Source organism: Lissotriton helveticus, chromosome 12 (assembly GCF_964261635.1).
Source record: "Lissotriton helveticus chromosome 12, aLisHel1.1, whole genome shotgun sequence".
Taxonomy (NCBI): Eukaryota; Metazoa; Chordata; class Amphibia; order Caudata; family Salamandridae; genus Lissotriton; species Lissotriton helveticus.
This window is the reverse complement of record NC_136073.1, coordinates 286,734,160-286,758,981: the sequence shown is the minus strand read 5'-3', so window position 1 is coordinate 286,758,981 and position 24,822 is coordinate 286,734,160. Positions and strand designations below refer to the sequence as shown.

The 24,822-nt window shown below is 49.6% G+C and overlaps 1 protein-coding gene and 1 long non-coding RNA gene across 2 annotated transcripts in view; one reads left to right on the top strand and one right to left on the bottom strand.

Annotated features, from left to right (window-relative positions):
- LOC144799981 (ATP-binding cassette sub-family C member 12-like) overlaps positions 1-24,822 on the top strand; it is a 973,671-nt gene that overhangs the window by 650,914 nt on the left and 297,935 nt on the right. The window contains exon 20 of the mRNA XM_078671636.1: positions 24,487-24,693. Within this exon, the coding sequence (XP_078527762.1) occupies positions 24,487-24,693 (207 nt within the window). The remainder of the gene's footprint in view (positions 1-24,486; positions 24,694-24,822) is intronic.
- LOC144799982 (uncharacterized) overlaps positions 1-24,822 on the bottom strand; it is a 44,364-nt gene that overhangs the window by 8,593 nt on the left and 10,949 nt on the right. The window contains exon 2 of the long non-coding RNA XR_013603912.1: positions 10,552-10,683. This is a non-coding gene — a long non-coding RNA (uncharacterized LOC144799982). The remainder of the gene's footprint in view (positions 1-10,551; positions 10,684-24,822) is intronic.

The window sequence follows — 24,822 nt, the reverse complement described above, 5'->3', positions numbered from 1 at the left end:
ATCCAAGATGGCCCATTTTGTCCCACTGAAAAAGATCCCCTCAGCTGTGGATTTAGCAGGCATTTTCATCAAGGAAATAGTTCGGTTACATGGATTGCCTTCTGTTTTAGTATCAGATCGAGGTCCCCAGTTTATCTCCAGATTTTGGCAAGGATTGTGTAAAACCCTCTACATTGAACACAGGTTGTCTTCCTCCTACCATCCTCAGACCGATGGCCAAACCGAAAGGACTAACCAAACATTAGAGCAATATCTCAGGTGTCTGATAACTACTACATGTCAGGATTGGGTCCAAGCTTTGCCCCTTGCAGAATTCGCATACAACAATTCTACCCATGCATCCTCCAAGATCTCTCCGTTCTTTTTTACCACTGGTTATCATCCCAAAATAATTCCTCTTGAAGTGCTCCCTACTGACACACTGAATCCTGCGGTTCTTGACCATCACCAAACACTGTCTCAGATCTGGGAACTGGCGACAAAGGAACTATCACAAGCCAAAGAGACCATGAAGGCCCAAGCAGACAAACATCGTAGACCCGCTCCTGTTTATGCTGTGGGCGACAGAGTTTGGTTATCGTCAAAGAACCTAAGAATAGAAGGGCCACGTAAGTTACAACCTCGCTATCTTGGTCCTTTTGCAGTACAGAAAGTCATCTCTCCAGTGGCCATCAAATTGGAGCTGCCCCCCGAGATGCAAATACATCCTGTTTTTCATACGTCCCTTCTGAAACCCTATGTGACCCCAATGCTTCCTGAACCCCCTCCTCCTCCTGTCACGGTAGAAGGTGAAAGTGAATATGAAGTGAGAAGGGTATTAGACTCACGCAGACACAGAGGTAGACTCCAGTATCTTATTGATTGGGTGGGTTATCCGCCAGAGGATAGGACTTGGGAACCTGCTGAAAACATTCATGCCCCTAGACTGGTGCGTAGATTCCATGCGCTCAATCCCTCCAAGCCTAGACCCGTGAGAAGACCTTTGGGGGGGGGTACTGTTAGGACCCGGAGTCTTTAGGGCATGTTCTGAGTGTGTTGTTAGGTGAATTTTGCTCCAACAGGGACTACAAGTCCCAGAATGCCGTGAGGCACGCTGCGGATGACCATGATCCTCCTGCACCAATCAGATACCGATGGGGAGGTTCTTATGTCTTCCTTCCCCTATCGATGGTGCTTGGTTTTCATTTTGAATCCTGCCTGTATCCCGACCCTTGGATCACCGCTGCTTTTTGTTGCTCATTGAACTGGTTCGTGATTACTTGTCCCCGCATCCGCTGCTGAAGCCTCGCGCGGCCGCGCTGGCTTTTTGCAGCATCTCCTTTTACTTCCTTATCCCTGCTCTGTGTCAACTCCCCCACGCCGCAGAGCTCATCGGAGTCATTCACCTCCCTTCCCGTTCTGCTGTTTGCGGATCTCCGTTGTTGACATTCCTGTCCAAATCACCCGACCCGTAAGCCCCTGCTGAGGCCCTACGACGTCTTACCTGAGGCTGGAGTTCCCGTTGTGATTTCTCGACGGGTCAGTGGCCCAACAGAAAAAATACTTACTTCTTTCTCCGGAGTGAAGGACGCCGAGTGTTAGCGTCTGTCAGCTGTTTCTCGGGGAGACTCGCCCGTGAGCGGCTCCATTGGAATTCACGTTGTTTTGTTTTGTACTTTACGAACTCAGTGAGAATTATCACGAACTTTAAAGAAACTTACTTTTGGACTCTGCATATTGGACAGAGAAAGAGAGACTGTGTTTGGACTCCTTTGTTCTTCCGAGGATACCTTCCCTGGAAAAGAGAGACCTACATATCCACCCTGCCTTTTTTTGGTTCGTATGTTATTGTTTTTTTGTGGATATCTTTTGGGTGCGATATTCAAGTTGGGCAGGTAAGAGCCTTGCAGCACACTCATTACAGGAAAACGTAGGTGACCCTGTTCTTCTATAGTAGTGTTCTAAAATACCCTGTTGTGTGTCTGTTTTCTTCTCTCCCCTGCAGGCTGCTGCTTCCTATTGGGCGTTCCTTGTCTAAAGTACCCTGTCTTCCTACGAAGAGACTTAAGGGTTTTAGGTCTCTCTCTTTTCTGGCGTCACGGCCCGCTCTGTGTGTATTTACGAGCAGCAGAGGGTGTTGTGTCGTAGGAACAGAGGGAGGCACTGTCTACTCTTCTGAGGAGCTGGTTTCTGCTTCGAGCCTGTTGCTCGCCCGACAGGTAACAAGTTGGCTACAAATTTATCTACAAATAGATGTTTGCCTGTGTCTGAAATTGTGTGTTGCCAACTATAATCGTGAAAAGTCTCATCAAACCTGGTGAAGAAATCAGGGACTGACTCATCTTTCCTCTGTTTACAAGCTGATAATTTTGACCATGATATTTTCTTTGGGGGCATTACCGTCTTCATATAGGTAATTATGTGATCCGGTAAATCTAATATAATCTGTGGTGGTTTCTCCCCTGGCTTCCTATCAATATCAGCTGCTTCTAGCTGTGCGCAGGTACCTCCAGAAGCTGCATGGTCCTGTCTACGCACCATACGCCAGAGATCAGGAGGCAAAGTGAGTCCGAAAAACATGTCAATGTTTGCCAGGGTCATGACACAAGAAGTCAATGCGGCACTCATTTCTTCATTAAATGCACTAGGATCCTTTCTAGGATCAGGCCAATTGATCGTTTCCAAGGGGAATAGATCCATTGGAACAGAAACTGGTCTGCATTAGCACCCTGACTATCCCCTCTGTCTGGCTGAAACACAAGAGCCACTTCCCGCATAGGGACGGCTTTCGTTGAAGCTGACATAAGTCTCTTAGGCTTCCTTTTATGAAAAAATGTCCTCCACCGCTTGTTTTAAGGGAACGACAATCAACATACCTTCATTTGACCTCTTCCATATTCGACTTAAAACCCTAGGAACCTCCTCATTAATATTAGTCCTTCAGTCCTCTATTATCGCATTGGCCATTTCCCCTACAATATATTGCTGAGTCATTTGTAGGTGTTCTGTCAAGGTTGTGAGAACCTCATCCAAACATGTATCGTCATCTCTCAATCCAATCATGGGCCTGAGTCATTAATATTAATTTGTCATTTTCTGTAATGGTGGATCTATGACATCGTCTATGAGTATTAGGGGTAAGTATGGGGGTAGTGACCTTTCTGCCAAGTACGGGGGTCACGGCAGAAGTAGTAGGTTATGGGGGATACATTTGTGGTATTTGAGGTGGCAGCAAAGGTGCAGTTGGGGCCGCATTGTTCCCATTGGAATTCAGCACATAAGGAGGCGGGGATGGTCAACAAAGTAATTCTTCAAGTTCTGAATCTTCATCAACTGAACCCTGATTAACCTTCCAATCTCTTGCCACATATACCTTTTGCATTTGAAGTTTAAATTGTCTCTCTTCACTTTCTATACTCTCTTCTTGTTCTTTTAATTTCAACTCTCTTATTTTCTGTAAAAATTGTCTGTTCTTTGGATTTCTTCCTATCTTTTTCCGCCTTAATCTGCTTCTGTTTAATTTGTTTTCTCCATAATCCTAAGGCGTCAAACATACTCTTTCTACTCTTTCTCTTAAAGAGCTGTTCTTCTATATATTGTAATTTATTTAGGTCAAAGGTACCGCTAAGTGGCCACTGTAAATTGGTATCTGCCTTTGTATATTTATTCCACAATGTGCTAAACAGTATGGAAGTAATACCGTATTTAATATACATTTCATAATTAGGAGTACCCTCTATAGGTGCTGTTTGTCTTTCTTCCAATATTCTATTCTTGTCGCAACAACAACACAATGAACGGAGTGTGCTAAAAACAGGCATGTTTACCGATCTCTTCTTAAAAATGTTGCTAAGAGACTCTTATACCAAAGCTAAAAAATCAGAAAAACTTCTCACATTACTTGCCAAAAACATTTGCAAATGTTTTATCAATCCAAAACCAAAAAGACAACCATTTCGATCCTACCCGATTGCAATTCTTGAACTCCCACCTGCTGATCCTAATAGATCACCATCAAATGCCAACCGAAGAGCCCCAGTTGAGACCAATAGCTGCCATGGAGGTCAGGTCGATTAGCTGAAAATCACCTCGTCCACGCAAAGAAGTCTGCTTTTGCAGGGCGCCCTCTGTGTTTCTGTAGTAGGGGATCTCTGTGTATAATCATAATCTAGTGAATAGTCCCGCCCATGTGCGTGGACCCTGGAACAATCAAAAATAATCTCTTAAGCTGTCAAAACATGCAGAACTGCATCGACACTTAAGAGAGAATTTAAAGAAAGATAATGCAGCCTATATCCACAGGCTACACCGTCCAGTACTTCAACTAGAAATTCCACCAAAATCCACAAACAGCACAGCTTGCCCAGGGTTTTCTAAGAGAAATACCTTGCCTTTAAAAGCAAAACCCTCTGGAATGATAGAGAGGAAGAAGTGGACAGACTAGCCCCATAGGCTGCCATTATGTGGCTCAGAACAGGATACTGTGCCTTTAAGAGAACTTTCCAGAAGTCTCACAGTATCCCAGAATGCACTGCAGATCCCTTTTACTTTCAGTTCTTTTTTCCGGCTCCTGCAAGCAGGACCCTGGAGCATTGAGCTCTCCCTTTTCAAGGGTTTAATTGGTGATTTTCTTGAAGTACTTTGGTGTTTCTTCCTTGTGTTTGTCTTGCTGCACTCTTTATTTGCCAATATGCCTGCATTATTTGACAAATGCCCTGAGTGCTCGAGGAAGAAGGCCAAGTCGGACCCACACGAGGTGTGCATCATCTGCCTTCCTTCATCTCATGTCCCAGAGGAGTGTGATATCTGCCAGGGCTTCTCTAGCAGAACCCTGAGGGATAGATTGAAGATCAGGCTCCAAGGCCTGGAAGACAGAAGACTGAAGGCACAGGTGGGTCTGGAAGGGCTTCCTCTGCCCATGCTGAGGCCTCTGGGGGGCTCCCCAGGGGCAGGAAGACCAGCAAGCGTCCCCATTCTCCGTCGGCGTCCATTGCTCCGACTACGGCGTTGAGAGGGATGACTGCAGTCTGTTCCCCGTCTCCACAGGGCTCTGGGTTGAAGCTGCGTCGACGCTCGGCGTCGAGGGAACTGAATAGACCGCCGTCGAGATCACCAGTGACGGTGTCGTCGTCGTCGTCGTCATCGAGTAATCAACATTGTGAGGTGGCCCGGCGTAGGCGCTCGCCGAAGAGGCGACACCGCCGTTCGCCGTCGGCGAAGAGAAGGAGGTCGTCGTCGAGGGGATCCTCGACGTCGAGGAGGCGTTCGGCGTCGAGGAGACGCTCGCCGTCGAGGCGAAGGTCGCCGTCGAGGCGAAGGTCGCCGTCGAAGCGAAGGTCGCCGTCGAGGCGAAGGTCGCCATCGAGGCGAAGGCGTTCGACGTCGTGGAAGAGGCGTTCAACGTCAAGGAGGAGACACTCGCCGTCGAGGGGCCGACGCTTGCCGTCGGGTCGACGTTCTTCAACACCAAAGAGGCGCAGAAGGAGTTCTGGCGCCAGGAGTCAGTCGAGCAGGCGGCAGGTGCCGATAGGGGGTTCTCCAACACCCCAGCCTAGGACAGAAGGCGGATCACCGGGCTCGGTGTATTCTGAAGTGTTTACGCCTTCTGGGCTGAAGTCGGTTACGCCCCCTCCTCCATTACCCAGGGGGCCACCGCCGCGGGCTCCCACCCCGCCTCCACTTCCACCTCATCCTCAACCTCAAACTCAGCTTTCGGCTGACAGGCCTCCTCCGGTTCCTCCGAGGACGGCTTCGCTGCCTCAATTCCCGACGCCCCCTAAGGGTACCCCTCGGCTGAGGGCCCCTGCCGGGCCAAAGTCGCCCACTCCGGGGAAGCCGGCTGAGCGCCCGAAGCCAAGGAGATCGCGATCTTGCTCCGGTCGGAGGGGGAGATCGCGGAGTCGTCACAGGTCCTCAATGAGATCGGGACGGCGTCACAGGAGGCAACGGTCACGGTCCCGCACAGATTGTTCCGGGACCGGAACCTACTCACTGACCTTGTCGGAATCCCCGGGGACGAGAGTATCGCCGGTGGACGACATCAGCACATTCCAGTATGTTCTCCTGAGGGGTGCAGCTAAATTGGGTATCACGGTGACGGTGCCTACTCCAACGACATCCGTGATTTTCGAGACACTGCATAAAAAACACCTGTCTAGACCTTTACTCCCTCTAGTGCCGGGGCCGGTAGAGCCTGCAGAGGAGTTGTTTCTTACCCCTGCGGTGACGAAGGCCGCTCCCTCCCGGATCCTTAAGAAGTACAGGGCCCCGGATTCTGACCCGGCCTTTCTTCGATAGATCCTACTCCGGATTCTGTCATAGTGACGGCGGCTAGGAAGCAACATGCCACCTCCCCGTCCTCTACTGTACCTCCTGATAAGGAGAGCCGATGGATCGACTTGGCAGGCAGAAAGGTCTGTGGGACGGCCTCTACTGGGATGAAGGCGGCCAGTGCTGCGCCTTTGCTAGGGCGGTACGATCGTGCCCTATGGGAGTCCCTACAGCAATTCGCTGAGTTCCTCCCCCGGGAGAAGAAAGAGGACTTTCAAGAGATCCTAAAGGAGGGGATGCTGGTGTCGAACCAGCTCATCAGCGCGGCTGCGGATACGTCTCTTCTGGCTGCACAGGGTACTGTCATGGTGTGAACCAGCGGCGCCACGCATGGCTTCGGCTTACGTCACTCAAGCCGGAAGCTCAGCAGCGGGTGGCCAATCTGCCTTTCTTGGGTGAAACCCTGTTTGGCAAGCATGCGGATGACAAAATGGCCCGCATGAAGGCGGAGGCCGAGACCCTGACGGCGGTCAGGTTGGAAAAGCCCAAAGAGAAGAAGGCCTACCGCCCATTCCAGAGACGGTTCAGGGCTCAAGGCCGAGGGTGAGGACAGACTTCGGGACAGCAGCAACAACAGCAGCAGCAGTTCCGGAAGCACTTCCAGAAGCGCAAGAAGGGTAGAGGCGGCCAGCAGTCCGCAGCAGCGAACAAAGGCCCAGCTGGGTCTCGACCCTGAGCGGTTACTTCCCCTACTTCCGTTACCAGCTCCGGTGGGGGGAAGCGTTCAATTTTTTCTGGCAGAGTGGAGAAAAATTACTCAGGACAAGTGGGTGCTGAATATTGTTTGCAATGGATACAAACTTCGCTTCACCAGCCCGCCTCCATCAATTCCACCGGACAGCTCGCAGTTTCAACTGCACGAGATCCAGGCGGAGGCCGATATCCTGTTAAGGAAAAGGGCGATAGAAGATGTACCTCTGTCTCAAAGAGGAAGAGGTCTGTACTCCCGGTTCTTTCTGGTTCGCAAGAAGGACAAGAACGAGTTCAGGCCCATTCTGGATTTGCGGCAAGCAAACAAGTGAATTCGCAGAGAGAAGTTTCGCATGCTGTCGTGGCATCAGATTTATCCTCAGCTGCAACAGGGAGACTGGCTATGTGCTATAGACCTACAGGATGCGTACTTCCATGTGCCCATTGCAAACAAACACAGGAAGTTCCTGCGATTCCAAATCGGCGCCAATCATTATCAATACACAGTACTGCCATTCGGGCTGAAGTCTGCGCCCAGAACATTTTCGAAGTGCATGGCGGTGGTAGCGGCACACCTGAGGAAGAACAGGGTGTTTGTCTACCCGTACCTGGACGATTGGTTGATCAAGGCCTCCTCCTTCTCGGAAGCTCGAAAGCACTTCCAGAAGACATGTGTTGTCTTGAACAAGTTGGGGTTGCACATCAACATGTCTAAGTCTGTCCCGACTCCGGTCCAGTGCATACAGTACTTAGGAGCCTCCATCAATACGCTGTCAGCAAGCGTGTCTCCTTCGGAGGAGGGATGATTATCACTCCTTCGGAAGGCTCAGGCTCTTATGACCGCTCCATCTACAACAGTGAGGACGGTGTTTTCTTTACTGGGATCGATGGCCTCTTGTATCTTCCTCACACCACACGCACGGCTGCACATGAGACCATTGCAGGAGTGCCTGGAGGATCAGTGGGATCAGAGGAAAGGATCTTGGGACGACAGGACACGACTGTCTCTGCATGCTCTTCAGTCTCTGAAGGGGTGGTGTTCGGCGGAGAATCTCCTCAGAGGGGTTCCATTCCACAAGGACATTCCCACGCAGACTATCATGACGGATGCGTCTCTCCATGGCTGGGGGGCGCACTCTGGAGACTTACAGATTCAAGGGACGTGGTCCCCGACGGAGTCCACGTACCACATCAATTTCCTGGAACTAAGAGCTGTTCACTTGGCACTGAAGGCCTTTCATCCGTCCTTCCGGACCAACTCTCTGCTTGTTCAGACGGACAATACGACCACGATGTATTACCTCAACAAGCAGGGGGGGGGTCGAGATCGCGCACTCTGTCACAGGTGGCGCAGGCGATCTGGCACTGGCTTCTAGCCAGAGGACTGATGATAACGGCTACCCATCTACCAGGTGTGCAGAATGTTCAGGCAGACGCACTGAGCAGACTGATTCAGGAAAACCACGAATGGGTCATAAACGACGAAGTACTAGGAGAAGTCTTCGCAAGGTGGGGGACTCCAGAGGTAGATCTGTTCGCCACCGCCAAAAACAGTAAATGCCGAGACTTCGCCTACAGGTACTACCAGCCAGGGATGCTGGGGAATGCGTTATGGATAAACTGGTCAAACCGCTTTCTGTACGCTTTTCCACCCATTCCCCTGATTCCGGCGGTGCTCATCAAGCTGTCCCAGTCCAGGGCGCGGATGATCCTGATTGCCCCGGAATGGCCCAGGCAGTGGTGGTTCACGGACCTGCTTCACCGGTCTCTCCTTCCTCACATACGGCTGCCGTGCAGGCCGGATCTTCTCACAAAGCTCGGGGGGCAGATGTTGCACCCCAACCTCTCGTCTTTGAGTTAGGCGGCATGGCTCCTGAGATAGTGCAATATGGCCATTTGAATCTACCTGAAGATTGCATGGACATACTGAAGGAGGCTAAGCGACCTTCCATCAGGACTTCTTATGCTTACAAGTGGAAGAGGTTTTGCATCTGGTGCAAGTCCAAGAACTATGACCCAACGACGTGTAAGGAAGATGCCATCCTTCCGTATCTTCTACATCTGGCGCAGTCTGGCCTTAATGTCCATTCCATTAAGGTTCATCTTGCTGCGCTGACTGCCTACAGGAAATGCCCATCACAGACTTCCTTCTTTGAGATCCCTGTGATCAAAGATTTTTTGGAAGGCTTGAAGAAAGTGTTCCCTCCTTTACGGCTTCCTTCGCCTTCATGGGAATTGAATGTGGTGCTGTCCAGATTGATGAAGGAGCCTTTTGAACCTATTCATAAGGCTTCGTTGCAGCACTTGTCCTGGAAGGCGGCGTTCCTCGTGGCCATTACATCGGCCCGCAGGGTGAGTGAAATTCAGGCGTTGTGTTGCCAAGAACCTTATACTGTATTTCATGCTGCTAAGGTTGTTATGCGTACTCACCCTAAATTTCTTCCAAAAGCTATACCTGATTTTCATGTTAACCAGACCATAACTTTACCTACGTTTTTTCAGAATCCTTCCTCTGCAGCGGAAAGGTCCCTGCATTCCCTGGATGTTAGGAGGGTGTTGAAATTTTATCTGGATAAAACCAAGGATATTCGTAGGTCAGACCAATTGTTTATCAATTATGGATCAGTCAGGACGGGCCTTGCTACCTCTAAACAGTCCATCTCGAGGTGGATTGTGTCCTGTATACAATTGTGTTATCAAAAGGCTAAGGGGTAAACCTAAGGCTCATTCCACCAGGGGCAAAGCTGCCACGACTGCTTTGCTCCGTAATGTTCCAATTGCAGAAATCTGCAAGGCGGCCACTTGGAAGTCGGTCCATACCTTTGCTAAGCATTGCTGCCTGGACACTGATGCCAGGGCAGACGCTCAGGTTGGGCAGGCTTCGCTGCAAAATCTGTTCGCACAGTAGTGGTGTTATTTCTCTTTTCTCCACCGCCGCTTTGGTGTGGGGATGGGCTTGCCATACTATTCACTAGATTATGATTCTACACAGAGATCCCTTACTAAAGAAGTAGTAGTTTCTGTCCTGTAACTCCAGTTCTGTAGTAGGGGTATCTCTGTTATAGTCATAAGGGCCCGCCCTCCTCCCCAGTGGAGAGAAATATTCATGTAAGAAATGCTACAGGTCTGGCGTGTTACGCCTTCAAATCGAACTGAAAGTAAAAGGGACCTGCAGTGCATTCTGGGATACTGTGAGACTTCTGGAAAGTTCTCTTAAAGGCACAGTATCCTGTTCTGAGCCACATAATGGCAGCCTATGGGGCTTGTCTGTCCACTTCTTCCTCTCTATCATTCCAGAGGGTTTTGCTGTTAAAGGCAAGGTTTTTCTCTTAGAAAACCCTGGACAGGCTGTGCTGTTTGTGGATTTTGGTGGAATTTCTAGTTGAAGTACTGGACAGTGTAGCCTGTGGATATAGGCTGCATTATCTGTCTTTAAATTCTCTCTTAAGACTATTCACTAGATTATGACTTTAACAGAGATACCCCTACTACCCCTACTACAGAACTGGAGTTACAGGACAGAAACTACTCCTTCAGTCTTGTCGAAATTACCTCCTTCTGGTTCAGCCGCGGTCTTCAATGGGGCTCCGCGTCGCCGGCACCAATTGTAGAAGTGAGAATTTGATCTATCCCACTTGTTGCAGGGACACCCTTTGTCTACGGGTTCACAAACGAGGATCAACACTGGAGTGGAAACAAAATAAAAGTTTATTACACTCATGAGCGGGCTCCATCTACAGACACTGCAAGTGTCCTAGAGGGAACTACTTAAGCATGGTTTCAAACACATCTTTTTTTCTTTTTTTTTTATAAATTTCTTTTTATTGTTGCATCAGAAGTATCACCACTACAATAAACAAGCAGACGGTAGGGCGTCAACATTCTGCCCTAATCGTCATTCCTGCAACTTTTCCGTTTAAGTGCTATGTATCACACCCATCAGTAGAAGACTGTGCATGTAAAACCAGCAATAGAAAGAAAAATAGAAGTAACAAACAGAATCCCCGAAACAGCAGCCCACCAACCCCCCTTTCCCTCCTCCTCCTCCTGGTCCCCTCCCTTCTCCTGCGTGGCACACCCACCCCTCCCTCACATAAGGACGGGCAGTAATGTACTCGCACATCACTCATGGGTCTCCATCGTAAAGACCCTCCCACCCAGGCTCGTCTCGACCTTCTCATACTAGTCCGCAAGGATTCATTCTAGTCCATGGTATTGTCTCCACTTGGCCCAGACTCTCCTGAATTTTTGGGGGCAGCCCCGCGCTCGATAAGTGACTCTCTCTGCCGCCATGTACAAATCTAATCCTCTCCTCCATTCCTCCATATCCGGCTTTTCGGGCACCCCCCACAGTCGTGCGATATCTCTTTTCGCCACCACTAGGGCCAATAACAGAAAGATGAGCAAGGGGCGGGGAAGGTCCACTTCTGTGCACAAACCCAGCAATGCCAATCTAGGGTCCCGTGGCAGGTCCACCCCCAGGACGTTCCCCAGTTCCAGAAATACATCCTCCCAGTATTCTTGAATTATTTCACAGCCCCAGATTGTATGGAAGAAGTCGCCAGTGTGCCGACGACATCTAAGGCAAGCTGTATCCGTTATCTTACCCATCTTAAAGAGTCTTACCCTGTCAAAGTAGGATCTATGAAGTATTTTGAATTGTATGAGGCGGAGCCGTGACTTAATCGCCACCTCACGTGGGTGCATGAGGGCGAGATCCCAGTCCAGATCCTCCATGTCTCCCACGTCTGCCTCCCACCTGTCTCGTAGGGCCTGTAGGTTACCTAGCATATTGTTGGTCAAAGTTTTATATGTTAGGGATACCGCCCCTCCCTGTATCTGTTCCTGTAGCAATCTACCCTCCAGTGGTGCATACTCTGGGACATCTGTAGGTATAGTGTTTTGTGCCCTCCACGCGTGTTTCAGTTGAAAGTATTTGTAGTGTTGGGAGGTGTGTAGGCCAAATTCATCCCTGAGCGCCTGAAAGGTTTTTAATTCCCCCTTTGCCATCACATCTCCTACAGTGGAGATGCCTATGTCATCCCATCTCCTAAAATCTTTCAGCTTATTAAGCTCTCCTAGCCACTTGCAGCACCACAGTGGTGTTTGCCGGGTGATCTTCTTGTCCCAACCCATTCTTTTTGTCGCTCTATGCCATGCTGTTAATGTAATCTTTGTGGCGGGAAGGAACTGCTGACCCATCGCCTCCCCATATAGGTAGTGTATTATGGACTTGCGTGACCATTTAGATCTCTCCAAGGCATAGGTGGGGTGATCGGCTGCCGCATGTAGCCACTCGTTAATCGGGGCTAGGTGTTCCGCCCAGTAGTACGCCTCTAGGTTGGGAAGCGAGATTCCCCTACTATATTGGTGTCTTTGCAATGTGGAAAGGGCCACTCTTGGCTGTTTCCCCAGCCACAGGAAGGAGCGCAGGTCCGCATGCATTTTATTTAAAGTCGCAGTCGGCAGGGGATAATATTTGTTCTGGAGTGCATAGAGAAGCTTAGGCAGTAGGACCATTTTATATAGCGCGGCGCGACCCAACAGGGTGAGCGGGAGCTGTCTCCACCTGTCCATCTCTGTCGTAGCTTCGACCATTATTCGGGCTATGTTCGCAGTGAATGAGCGTTCCTTATCTAGTGTTATGAATACGCCGAGATATTGGAATCCGTCCATAGAGTGGATAAGCTGCTCTGGAAGGCACTCCCTCCGCTCCATGCCTTGCGGATCGTAAAGGACCGATTTATGCCAATTGATCGTGTGTCCTGCCCTCGCCCCAAACTCGCCCAGCTCTCTGAACAGTGCTGGGATTGTCCTGTCTGGATCAGTCACGAACAACAACACGTCGTCGGCGTAGAGAGATATCTTTTCCTGCGTTGCGTCCGAGACGCCCCACCTGAAGCCTCTGATATCCTGATTCAACCTGATCCGGACCGCCAAGATTTCAATCGTAAGGGTAAAGAGGAGGGGGGATAACGGGCAGCCCTGACGCGTACCCCTACCAATTGGGAATTCACGGGATAACCGCCCATTGACCCGCACTCGCGCTCTCGGGTCAGAGTACAGGAGCCGAACCCATTGCAAGTACTTGGGCCCAACCCCAAATCGCCGGAGGGTCTCCATCAGGAAAGGCCAGTGGACTGCGTCGAACGCCTTTTCCGCATCCTGGGAGAGAAACCAGTGGGGTTCACTTCTCTCTCGGACCTCTTGCAGCCAATTGTGGGTACGACGGAGATTTAATTTGGTCGCCCTATCCGGAAGAAAGCCGGATTGGTCCAGATGTACTAACTCTGTAATAACTTGCCTTAGCCGCCGCGCCAGGACTGTGGCCAGAATTTTCGTCTCCGTATTAAGGAGGGAGATTGGACGGTATGAGGAACAGTCGTCCCTGGGTTTTCCCTCTTTGTATATCGGAACAATAGTTGCCAAAGCTAAATCCGGCGGGAGACTCCCCAGTTGGTATGAGTCTGTGAATAAGGTCTTCATGTGCCCCTGCAACAAATCCGCCGTCCGTTTAAAGAATTCCGCCGGGAAACCATTGGGCCCCGGAGTCTTCCCCGGTTTCAGCGCTGTTACTGCCTCAGAGATTTCCTCTAACGTCAAATCCGCCTCTAGGGCTGCATTAGCCTCTGCGGACAATGTCGGCACCTCCACATCACATAGGTAACGTTGGGCGTCCTCACTGTCTCCCAGGTCCCTGGCCCTATAGAAGTCCTCATAATAGGCCGCGAAGGCTTCCGCTATGGCTTCATCTGTTTTAACCCATCTGTTCCCTTCTAACGCGATCTGGTCCACCCATCGCGCCGCTGTCTCTCTCCTGCTCAACCAAGCTAAAAGTTTGCCCGACTTGTCACCCACATCGTATAACCGGTGTAATGTCGCCAGTGCCTGGGTACGCGCCTCGCCCGTGACCAGTTCCCTGTAGTGTCTCTGTGTGTCTAGCAATTTCCTGAGGCGCGCCTCACCCCTGTGTTGGAGGTACTCCGCTTCTAAATTCAAGATGGATACCTCTTCGCTTGCTATCTGGCCTTGCCGAATCCGTCTAGCGTCCCCCAGCCTGCTCTGAATGCGGTCCCTCAGGACCGGTTTCATTGCCTCCCAGAGGGTAGCTCCGGAATCTACCGACCCCTCGTTTTCGGCCATGTAAACCCGTATGTCCGCTCGCATACCCTTAAGTATTTCTGGCGTGTGGATGTCCCATGCCGCTAGTCGCCACTGCGCCTGCCTCTCCCTTTTCCCTCGCCCCAGTCGCACGAAAAGCGGGGAGTGATCGGAGATCCCTCGTGCCTTGTATTCTGCTAGGTCTCCCACCTCGATCTCCTGTCTGGACATAAAAATATAATCTAATCTGGAGAAGACTTTGTGCGCCCCCGAGTAAAATGAATATGCTTCGTGTGTTGGATGGAGCCATCTCCACACATCAGTGAGACCGATGGAAGTCATTTGCCGCGCTAGGGCTGTTGTGGACCCTACCATTTGGGGTGTCCCCGACCTGTCCTGTGAGGTGCACATGACATCGTTAAAATCCCCCCCCCACTACTTGGGTCGTGTCGGCCGTATCCAGAAGAATAGCAGCAACTTCCCTCAGTGTGCGAGATTGTAGCTTGGGTGGGGCGTATACCGAGAGTATCGTGAACCTACGTCTCCTCCACATCCCCTGGACTCCCGCGTATGTGCCCTGTGGGTCCAGCCAAGTACGTGTAACTGTGAACGGCGTCGCTTTGTTCATAAGGATTGCAACCCCCCTGGAGTCAGTCGTGTAGCCTGCATGTGCTAGGACAGCATACCTGCCACGCGCAATAAATGCACACTGATTCCCTCTAAGGTGTGTTTCCTGGAGAAGGACGATGTCAGGTGCCAATCGTTTGAGGTACTCACTAACCAAACCTCTCTTAATTTTTGACCCCATACCATTTACATTCCATGTTAACACCGTGACCCCTGTGTCACCCATGTGTGGGGTGTCTAATGCACTTGCCATTGCGTTGCCCCTCGTCTACCCCGGGGGGGACCTCGAAGTAGGGATGTCACCATCTGTGGGATGGCGTGTCTCTGCTGTTCCTCAACGGATTCCCCTCCCTCCCCCACAACCCTTGTAAACCCCAACAGGAAACAAAACAAGAACCAACTCTCCCCCGCACCCCCCTCCCCACCTCCCTCCCCGTCCAGTTGCCTCCCAACCTGGGCCGTAACTATCCGAGGGAGAAGGCCTGTCGCCCTCCCACACATCCCTCCCCACGCTAAACAGCAACCAGTACTCAAAACTTAAAGAACAGTAGGGGGTGTGTCAACTTGCGTGCTCCGTTGCGCCGAGCCGCTATCTTCCCCGATCCCTATACAGCAATGATCACGAATGTGAGTCCTGAGTGTCCATATTCATCCCTTGGCCCGAGGAGTCTTGTTCCAGATGCTGGATTTCTGTGACCAGCGTGTGTACTGAGTCGTTCACTGCTTCCTCGTCTTCTCTTCCGGATATGCGGTCCTCCAAGTCCTCTACCTCTTCACCTTCTGAACGAGTTCCATTCCGCAGGCAGTGGAATCTCGAGCCCGTCACGGAGTCTGTGCCCGGGGATGTGGATCTGCTTCCTCTCCCACCCTCCTTGTCTCGTGGCCTGTATGGTGTCGCCGGTGTTTTCTTCTGCGTCCTCCGTGTTCCCCGTCGCTGTGGTTTCGGCATCTCCCAGGGCGGCCTCTCCCGGACCGATTTGTCCAGCGCAGCTCGACCTGCCGCCTCTCTACTATTTAGAATAGGTCGCTCTTCGAGCCATTGCCACACATCCTCCGGGTGAGCAAAAAAGATGGATTTGTCTTTATAGATTACCTTGAGTTTGGTGGGGAAAAGGAGCATGTAAGTAATGTTCAAAGACCTCAGCTTTGCCTTCACCGAGTCAAACGAGCGGCGTTGCTTCGAGACCTCCTGACTGTAGTCCGGAAAGATCATTATGGTGGCATTCTCCAAACGGATCTCCCCCATTTTCCTGACCTCCCGTAAGATCAGGTCCCTGTCCGCATAGTTCAAGAAGCGCGCTATCACTGGTCTCGGTCGCGCTCCCTCCGGAGGTTTGGCTAGAAGCGCCCTGTGTGCCCTTTCGATGATGAAGCACTGGGAGAATTGCGCTGTTGGGAAGGTATCTTTCAGCCATGCGAGGAGGAAGGCGGACATGTTCTTTCCCTCAATCCCTTCTCTAAAGCCTACAAAGCGAAGGTTATTGCGCCTTGACCTATTTTCCGCGTCGTCCACCTTCCACAGCAGTTGACGGTGAGAGGCCTGTAGTTCCGCCATGTCCTTCTTGAGTGTAGAAATCGAGTCTTCATTGTCCGTCAATCTAGATTCGGTTGCCGTTACCCGTTCCGTCAGGTTTCGGAAGTCCTGCCGCAGTAGCGTCACCTCGGACCCCACCTCTCCAATTTTCGTTTCTAGGGCCGTCCGGGACGCTTGTATGTCGATCCTGGACGCTTGGATGGCCTCCATTAACATGGCCGTGTCATTGCGCGTGTCAGGCTGCAGAGAGTGTTGCGCCGCCCCAGAACGCGTTGCCGTGAAGTCGTCCATGGGTCCCCACCTCGCAGACCTGTTCGCCGGGTCACCCTTCCCCATGGTGATGAAGTCAGCAGGCCGGAGGCTCCCTATGCAGGCGTCCTGTCTCAGAGGCGCGGAGGGGCCCAGTCGCGTAGCTCGAATGACGCTAGATTCTCCGGATGTCTCTGTCAGCTGTACCGCGCCAGCGGTCTCCCCGGCGCACCTCCTGCCGCAGTCCTGAGCTCCCCCAGGTGTCACAGTGTGGTCCGATGGCAGGGGTGCGTGAGTCTGCCGTCCAGCAGACTATGTCTCCAATGGTGGAGCCTGGGTAGTCACTTTCCTTGCAGGTCTCAGGCTCTCAGCCACTTTTCCCCCTCCAGTGCCCTTCAGGTCGGGCGCCTCCGCAGCTCCGCCGCCATGTTGGTAAAGGCGGGAGCCGCGCTTGAGCCGGTCTCTGCTCTCAGCGGGCCGGGAGGACGGCCCTCGGTTCCTCTGTTCCGGGCTCACCTCCGCTCCGCCTCGACGAGCACTCCCGGGCAAACCGCGACCCGGGGAGTGCAGCAGGTGGGGGATTTCGCCTTCACACACCGCTCAAACACATCTTTTATACAGTTTCGTGCAGCATGACACCCACTAAAAACCCTTCTGTCATGCCAAAATGCAAACTGTTAACTTCTGATAAGCCCCCACCCACAGTTCGCTCAAGGATAGATGGGGAACATTACAGGCATTGGTGGGTTTGTAGATAGGAACATCTCTGTGTTCGGTGCAGCTTGTCAGGTACCAAGCCCTTATTCTTGCATGCAAGCTTTATCTGTACAACCAGCTTTTGGTGAACAGGTAACTCCCTGACCTTACAAAGCCCCCCACAGAAACACAAAATGGATATTCACGGACAAAATGGCTGAGAGCAGAGGCTAAGTTAACAGTATACATTTTTACAGTTTAAAAAATCCTCACCCGCGCCTACAAATGCCTACACAACGCTGCACTCAAATACCTCAACGACAGAATCAACTTCCACGTACCCAAAAGAAATTGCCGATCTTCCAGACTTGCACTGGCCAAAACCCCACGCATCCGCAGAGCCAGAACTGGTGGAAGATCCTTCTCTAACATTGCAGCCAAAACCTGGAACGAGCTCCCGGCAGATATCAGACATGCCCCCTCCCTGGACACCTTCAGGAAGGCCCTCAAAACCTGGCTCTTCAGCTAACGGATCTGTGAACTCCCCCTCCTCCAGCGCCTTGAGACCCTCATGGGTGAGTAGCGCACTTAATAAACCCCTGACTGATCGATTGATTGATTGTATAATAATATAGGCAGCACAATTAACGCTTTGACATAAGCTGACCTAAATGAGGTATACAATGCTTACGAAGACAGACATGCAAGGTTCAGGTTTTGGATAGTTTCTTTAATTTTTCAAGTGCCAGACCACTGTCCTTTCAGATATGAACCCCATCAGTCTTGTATCAGGGAAAATACTCCTCTCAATAGTCTTTTAACCCCTTCCATGCTCATGACGAGCTCAGCTCGTCATGCAGTACACTGCTTGTGTTCTCATGACGAGCTGAGCTCGTCATGAACAATGGGATTTCAAGGAAGTTCAGCACCAGGGGTGAATTGCCTTAGCACTGATAGTGTTTAGAGGATGACAATCATAGTCTTGTGGAGGGGCGCCTAGTAAGGCTATTGGACTTCTCCTGGCCCTAGATAACTGCATCAGCTTTGCCTAATTGAGTCTGGTCTGTGCAGAGCAAAGGAGGCCACCACCAACATTTTCCATGGTCTGACTTGTTCTTTTGCTCAATCTGATAATGTTGGACATCTGCTCTGGGGCTCTACATCTGTAGCTGAGCCACGTCAGCATCAACCCAGCGTCACAGCCTCCATCTTAATTTCCTTGTATGCAGGACCCAGGGGGCACCAATTCCATCGATGAGTTCTACTATGTTAGGGTGACTGCAGCCAACGTGGGCACCTCTAGTAATAGTGCTCTGGATCCTCTCCCTACTCTGTGTTTCTAATGTTTTTGCTCCCATTATTGTCGGATTTGGATGTAGGAAGACCACCCAAGGGTCAGAGTTCAGAAAGGACACTTCTATATGGGCCCTTCTTGTAGCTTTGCCCCTGTCTACCAAATGTCATGCATATTTAACAAATGTTATAAACAATAACTGGATTCTCAACTGACAAGTTTTAGAAAACTATAAACCCTTTCCAGCTTTCCCAGCACCTTTTTCAAATGCTTATATCTCAAAAACTATTAAATACATTTACACAAAACCAACAAAAGGATGGTTTTTGAGTAAAATTCTGCTTTCAAATCAGGTCTGGTGTAAATTATTTTGGCTGTTTTTGTCTGTATGTGCAATACAATGGTCTTTTGGGAGCAAAAATAACCAAACACACCATTTTGAGCCCTCACACCTAAACTTATTTTTCTCTACATGGAAAAATTGAGATGACGGTCCTTGGCTGTGTACATTAAGCGACTTTGGTGTAGATTCATCCATGGGTCCAAAGTTACTGGCTAGTCAAAAAAGGTCTCTTCAGCAAAAGTGTTGCTAAACCATCACTACACATCAATCAGTGGATTTGTAAAGCACAAATAATCACCCAGGAGGGTATCCAGGCACTGAAGAAGTGGCAGTTGCAGGACAGATCAGTTAAACAGCCAGGTCTTGAGTGCCTTCCTGAATTCTTGGAGAGAGGTAGAGGTTCGGAGGTGCAGAGAGAGTTCGCTCCACAATTTTGCTGTGAGGTAGGAGAAGGAACGTCCTCAGCTGTTCCCTCGACGAATGCGAGGGGTGTAAGCGAGGGACAGGGATGCAGATTGCAGGTGTCTGGAGGGCTAGTGGACAAGCTGTGGTTGATGTAGGCTGGACCTTAGTTGTGCAGGACCTTGTAGGTGTGGATTAACATCTTGAATTGACATCTCTTCTGTACGGGGAGCCAGTTGAGTTTTCTGACATGAGGAGTGATGTGGGTCCATTTGGGGAGGTCCAGTGTGAGTCCGGCCGTGGAGTTCTGAATGCTCCGAAGTCTCTTGAGGAGGTCGGTGGTGATTCCTGCATAGAGTGCTTTGCCATAGTCCAGACGGTTGGTGATCAGGGCCTGGGTGATGCTGCGTCTGATGTTGATGGGAAGTGAGGAGCCACTTGAAGATTTTCCATAGCATTTCGAAGTGTGAGGGAGCATGTAGAGGAGACTGTATTGATCTGGGATTTCATGGTTAGCTTGCTGTCCTGCATTATATTGAGGCTTTTTGCATGGTTGGTCCGTTTGTGTGAGAGTCCAAGTTCTGCTGACCACCACAAGTCATTCCATGGGAATGGGTTGTTGCCGAAGATCAGCGCTTTGGTTTGTCCATGTTAAGTTTCAGTCAGTTGTTTTTCATCACATCGGTGATGCTTGTCATGCATTTGCGGAAGTTGGCTCTTTTGGTGATGGGGTCTCCTGAGCGCGAGAGGGTGACCTGGGTGTTGTCTGCATATGATATGATGTTCCATGCGTTCTGGGGGGGGGGTCATGTCATATAGGTGTTGAAGAGAGTGGGGCTGAGGGGCGAGCCCAGAAAAACACAACAGATAATGCCTTTGGGCTCGAAGGTGAACAGTGATAGACTGACTCTTCGGATTCTTCTGGTAAGAAAGGAGGCAATCCACTTTAGGGAGTTTCCTTGAATTCTGATGTAGTCACTTGACCAGGGTATGGTGGGATATCGTGTCAGATGCTGCTGAGAGGTCAAGAATGACCAGAGCGGCAGTTTCTCTTCGGTTGAGGATGGTTTTGATGTCATCAGTGGCGGCAATTACGGTGGTTTCGGTGCTGTGGTTGGAGCAGAATCAGGATTGGGAGGAGTTGAGAAGGCAGTTGTTCTCCTGATGTTGCTTGAGGTGGCGATTGATGGACTTTTACAGGTCTTTGGAGAGAAAGAGGAGCAAGGAGATTGGATGGTAGTTTTTGGGGTCGCTGGTGTCAGCTGTAGGTTTCTTGAGAAGGGTTTTACTTCTTTGTGTTTCCATCCTCCGAGAAAAGTGGCTGAGATAAGAGAGGTGTTGAATAGGGTGGTGAACTTGCTGCTGATTCTATTGCTTCCAAGACTGATGTGGTGCGGACAGGGTCCGTGGGGGTGCCGGAGTGGACTGAGTCCAGGGGTGGCTTCTGTGAGTATGTAGTGTAAGAAGTCAAAGGGGTGGGCTGGGTTTTGACGTTTTTGTAGATGATGGAGGTCTTGTCTTGGATAAGTCTTCCAGGGTGTCGCAAAGTTCTTGTGATGGGATGATGCTGTTTCCTGTGGCAGTGGGGTTGGAGAACTCTCTGACGATGTTGAAGAGTTCTTTGCTGTGGTTGGAGCTTGCTTCGGTGTGGTCTGCCACGGTGTTCTTTTTAGTTTCTCTTAGTATTTGGTGGTAGTTGTTGAGGGTCTTCTTGAAGGTGGTCCTGTCTGCGGTCTCCTTGTTGGTGCACAATTTCCTTTCTAGTTGATTACAGTCACGTTTTGCGACTCTCAGATCTTTGTTTTACCATCTGGCCTGTTTGGTAGATCTCTTGCATCTGCTGGGTCTGATGGGGGTGACATTGTCAGCGCAATCAGTGATCCAGGTGGTGAGGTTTCTGACAGCCTGGTCCAGGTTGGGTGCGGTTTCCGGGTGTGAATTGTTGAGGGCATTGGACTATTGGCTCTCTGATCATTTGCTCCTGCTGCAGTGGGGGGGTGCTGGGAAACTTGAGGGTGGTGGCGGATATCTTCAACTATGGTTTGAATTTGTGGCAGAGTTTAACACAGCTGTGACAGAGCAGATGCATCCTGTTGGACTTGGCCCTTTTTGCAGGGTCATCCCTGAACTTTTTGCCTTCCTCCTGTGTTTTCTCTGACCTATTTTTGGTTGTTTTATGACTCTGGGCACGTTACCACTGCTGATCAGTGCTAAAGTGCATATGCTCTCTATTGTAAATTGTTGTAATGGATTAGTGATTCTATGATTGGCTTATTTGATTTACTTGTCAGACCCTAGCACAGTGCACCATGTGTGCCCAGGGCCTGTAAATCAAATGCTGCAGGTGGGCTTGCAGCACTGGTTGTGCCGCTCACTGAAGCAGCTTGTAAAATGTGGCTCAGGTCTGCCATCGTAGAGCCTGTGTAGACTTGGCAAGTGCACCCACTTGCCAGTCCCTAAACCTTCCCTTTTCTACATGTTAGTCACCCCTAAGGTAGACCCAAATTACCCCCTGGGGGCGGGGGGTGCATTGTATGTATAAGGCAGGACATGCCTTGATTTGTGTTACAAAAGGGGGTGGTGATGGACGGAGCATCTGAACCAATCAAACACTCACACCCAGTCAAAAGATCTGGGTTTGATCCATCACCGTTCTTTAGCCCACTCTGCCACCCCAGTTCAGACATGGCTATATGCAAATCAGTATGACCCTGTGCCTCATGGTAACAGTCCAGCCCAAACTGCCAAGCCATGCCTTCCCTGGACCGGAAACAAGCTTCCGAGGACCGGTTTCTGGCATTACAGCCGTCTTCAGCCCGGCTTGCTTGAATCCAGTCGCAAAGTGAGCAAGGGACTCACGTCTGAGCATACCCTGCCACACTTATGGCGGCCAAAGCGGTACAAAAGGGGGTGGTGATGGACGGAGCATCTGAACCAATCAAACACTCACACCCAGTCAAAAGATCTGGGTTTGATCCATCACCGTTCTTTAGCCCACTCTGCCACCCCAGTTCAGACATGGCTATATGCAAATCAGTCTGACCCTGTGCCTCATGGGAACAGTCCAGCCCGAACTGTCAAGCCATGCCTTCCGAGTGGCTGGAAGCCCGACGCAACGAGAAGAAGCGTGCTGCCGCCACAGCAATTGTTGTTGCATCGCCAAAGAAGCGGGCCGCCGGGGCAGCTGTTTGCCATCGCATTATCGACAAAGTGTGTTGCATCCCTGGAGAAGCGTGTTGCCGCTGCAGAGGTCGCTGTCGCATCACCCGAGATGCGTGTCGCAGGGCCTGTCGCGGTTCAGAAGTTACCAAGTTCGCTGCATGACCGTCGGGTGTGCACGCATCACATCCAACATTGTTGCATCGCATCAAGACGCGTCTCATCACACCGGATCATCGCATCGCATCGAGGCGTCATCTTATCGCATCGTAACCGTAACGCAGTGAGAAACCGACGCATCACCTCCTCTCCGGTAAGAAACCAACACATCACCTCCCCTGCGCTGCAGTAAGGAACTGATGCATCACCTCCCCCGAAGCAAGGAACCAACTCATCACCGTCCCTCCGACCCTTTTGTTTGTATTGCGTGACGCATCCAAGGTACTTTGAGAGTAAAGTGTTGCATTTACCGTCTATATGAAACTAAGCTATTTCTACCATTTTAAAGTCTATTTTTGATTACAGTATTCTGGATTTTTGTTGTTTGGTCTTGTGTTAAGTCTAGTAAAGGTTACTTATTTTTCTAAACTGGTGTGGTGTCCATTTGTAGTGTTTTCATTGTATTACTGTATGTGTTCACAAATGCTTTACACACTGCCTCTGAGATAAGCCTGCCTGCGTGTGCCAAGCTACCAAGGGGGTGAGCAGGGATTATTTAGGAGTGTAGCCCCCTTACCCTGACTAGAAGCAAGAGTCCCTATTTGGTCAAAGGCACCTACCTCTGCCAACTAAAGAGCTCCATTTCTAACACATCCAAATTTTCCCGTTATGGAATAATATGAGTTTTTGTCTAGAGAAAGACTTGTTCAGATTTCTCTCAAGATTAGTCACAATGCAGAAACCCACTTTCCTGCTGACCTAGTTGCAGATATGAATCTCCAGGCAGAATTCACATGGTTGTCTTATGGGATGTTTTTGAAATAGTGTGAAATTGCTTGGGCCTTGGTATATAGTCATCCATAGTTACCATTAGGATAGGTCTTAACAAGAACTGTAAGCATGGTTTCATTTTCCTGGTATTAGTGGTGGCCAAACTGATTGCAGCACGTAACTGTAATAGCAACAACCTTTTTCACCCTTATGCTGGTGTGCCGAAATGTGTGAACTCTACATGTTTGATCAAGTTCCAGCCAAGCAAACAGGTGGATATACATGTATGCAGGAAGTTTGGCTGAAATATATGGCAAATGAGACACCACCTGAGCTTAGCTGCATTTTGTATTTTTTTATTAAAATTTGTTTGCTTCTCTTACAATGCCATTTACTTATGCATACATCCTTCACATTCCTGATCTAGGATCTGACACTGACTTTTATAATATGATATTAATTAATTTCTTTAAATTCTTGGTTCTTTGCTTTTTGTGATAGTTTCTGCTTTACTGCCAGCAAAACGTTTTGAGTGAATTTCATTTTGCACAGTCTTCAATTATAATGGAAATGTTTAAAAGTTTTACATTTCTATACAAAATTGTACCATTACTGTTTCCAATTCTAAAATGAGTTTATTAGTAATTAACTGTAGGGATAACAACTCTGAACACCTTTTGCGCAAATACCCATTTAAATCATATTTTGTTTGGCCCAATCTGATGGTCACAGGATGAAAAGTCAGATTGTCTGAAGTGCTTGGTGGCTTCAAATTAAACACATTCCTCACCGGGAGCCCAAATAGATTGATCAGGCCACTCTAAGAAGGCTGTTGGGCTCTTCAGCGTATTGAATGGCTTTACCAACCCAGTCAGCCCTGATCACATGCTCCTAGGTTCTGGTCAATATACTAAATTACATAGTAGCCAATCCAATTACCTATCAGTCTACATACATGCTGCCCTTCCTGGCATTTGTGTGTGACCATAAGGAGTCTGCTCTGTAGAGGGTAATGTGCTATCCTGACCATCATGTTGCCAGATCCCCTTACCTAGCCTAAATCTTGAGAAATGTGTATGTTTTGGCATATTTTCTTTAAAGTTAAGTTCATTCTAGATGATTTGTTTAAATGTTGGTATTTCTGTTTTGCAGAGAAATTGCAGCATACTTAACAATGAGACTTCTGCACCAGTTTGTAATCCAGAAAGCATAACTGACAATCCTGACTTGAGTTTTTACCAGCTAATTTACGGAATGACGATAGTGGGAATGATTGTTTTCAGTTTCATTAAGGGTTTTGCTTTCACAAAGGCCACATTAAAAGCCTCTTCAAATCTACACGACAAAGTATTCTACAAGGTACAGTATACATGGATACTTATGTTTACGAAATTGTATGCGGACACTTTATGTATGGTTGTTAAATGTATATTGGGGTTTTATAAAAAAACTTTTCAGATTTGTCAATATGTAAACATTAAAGTGCTC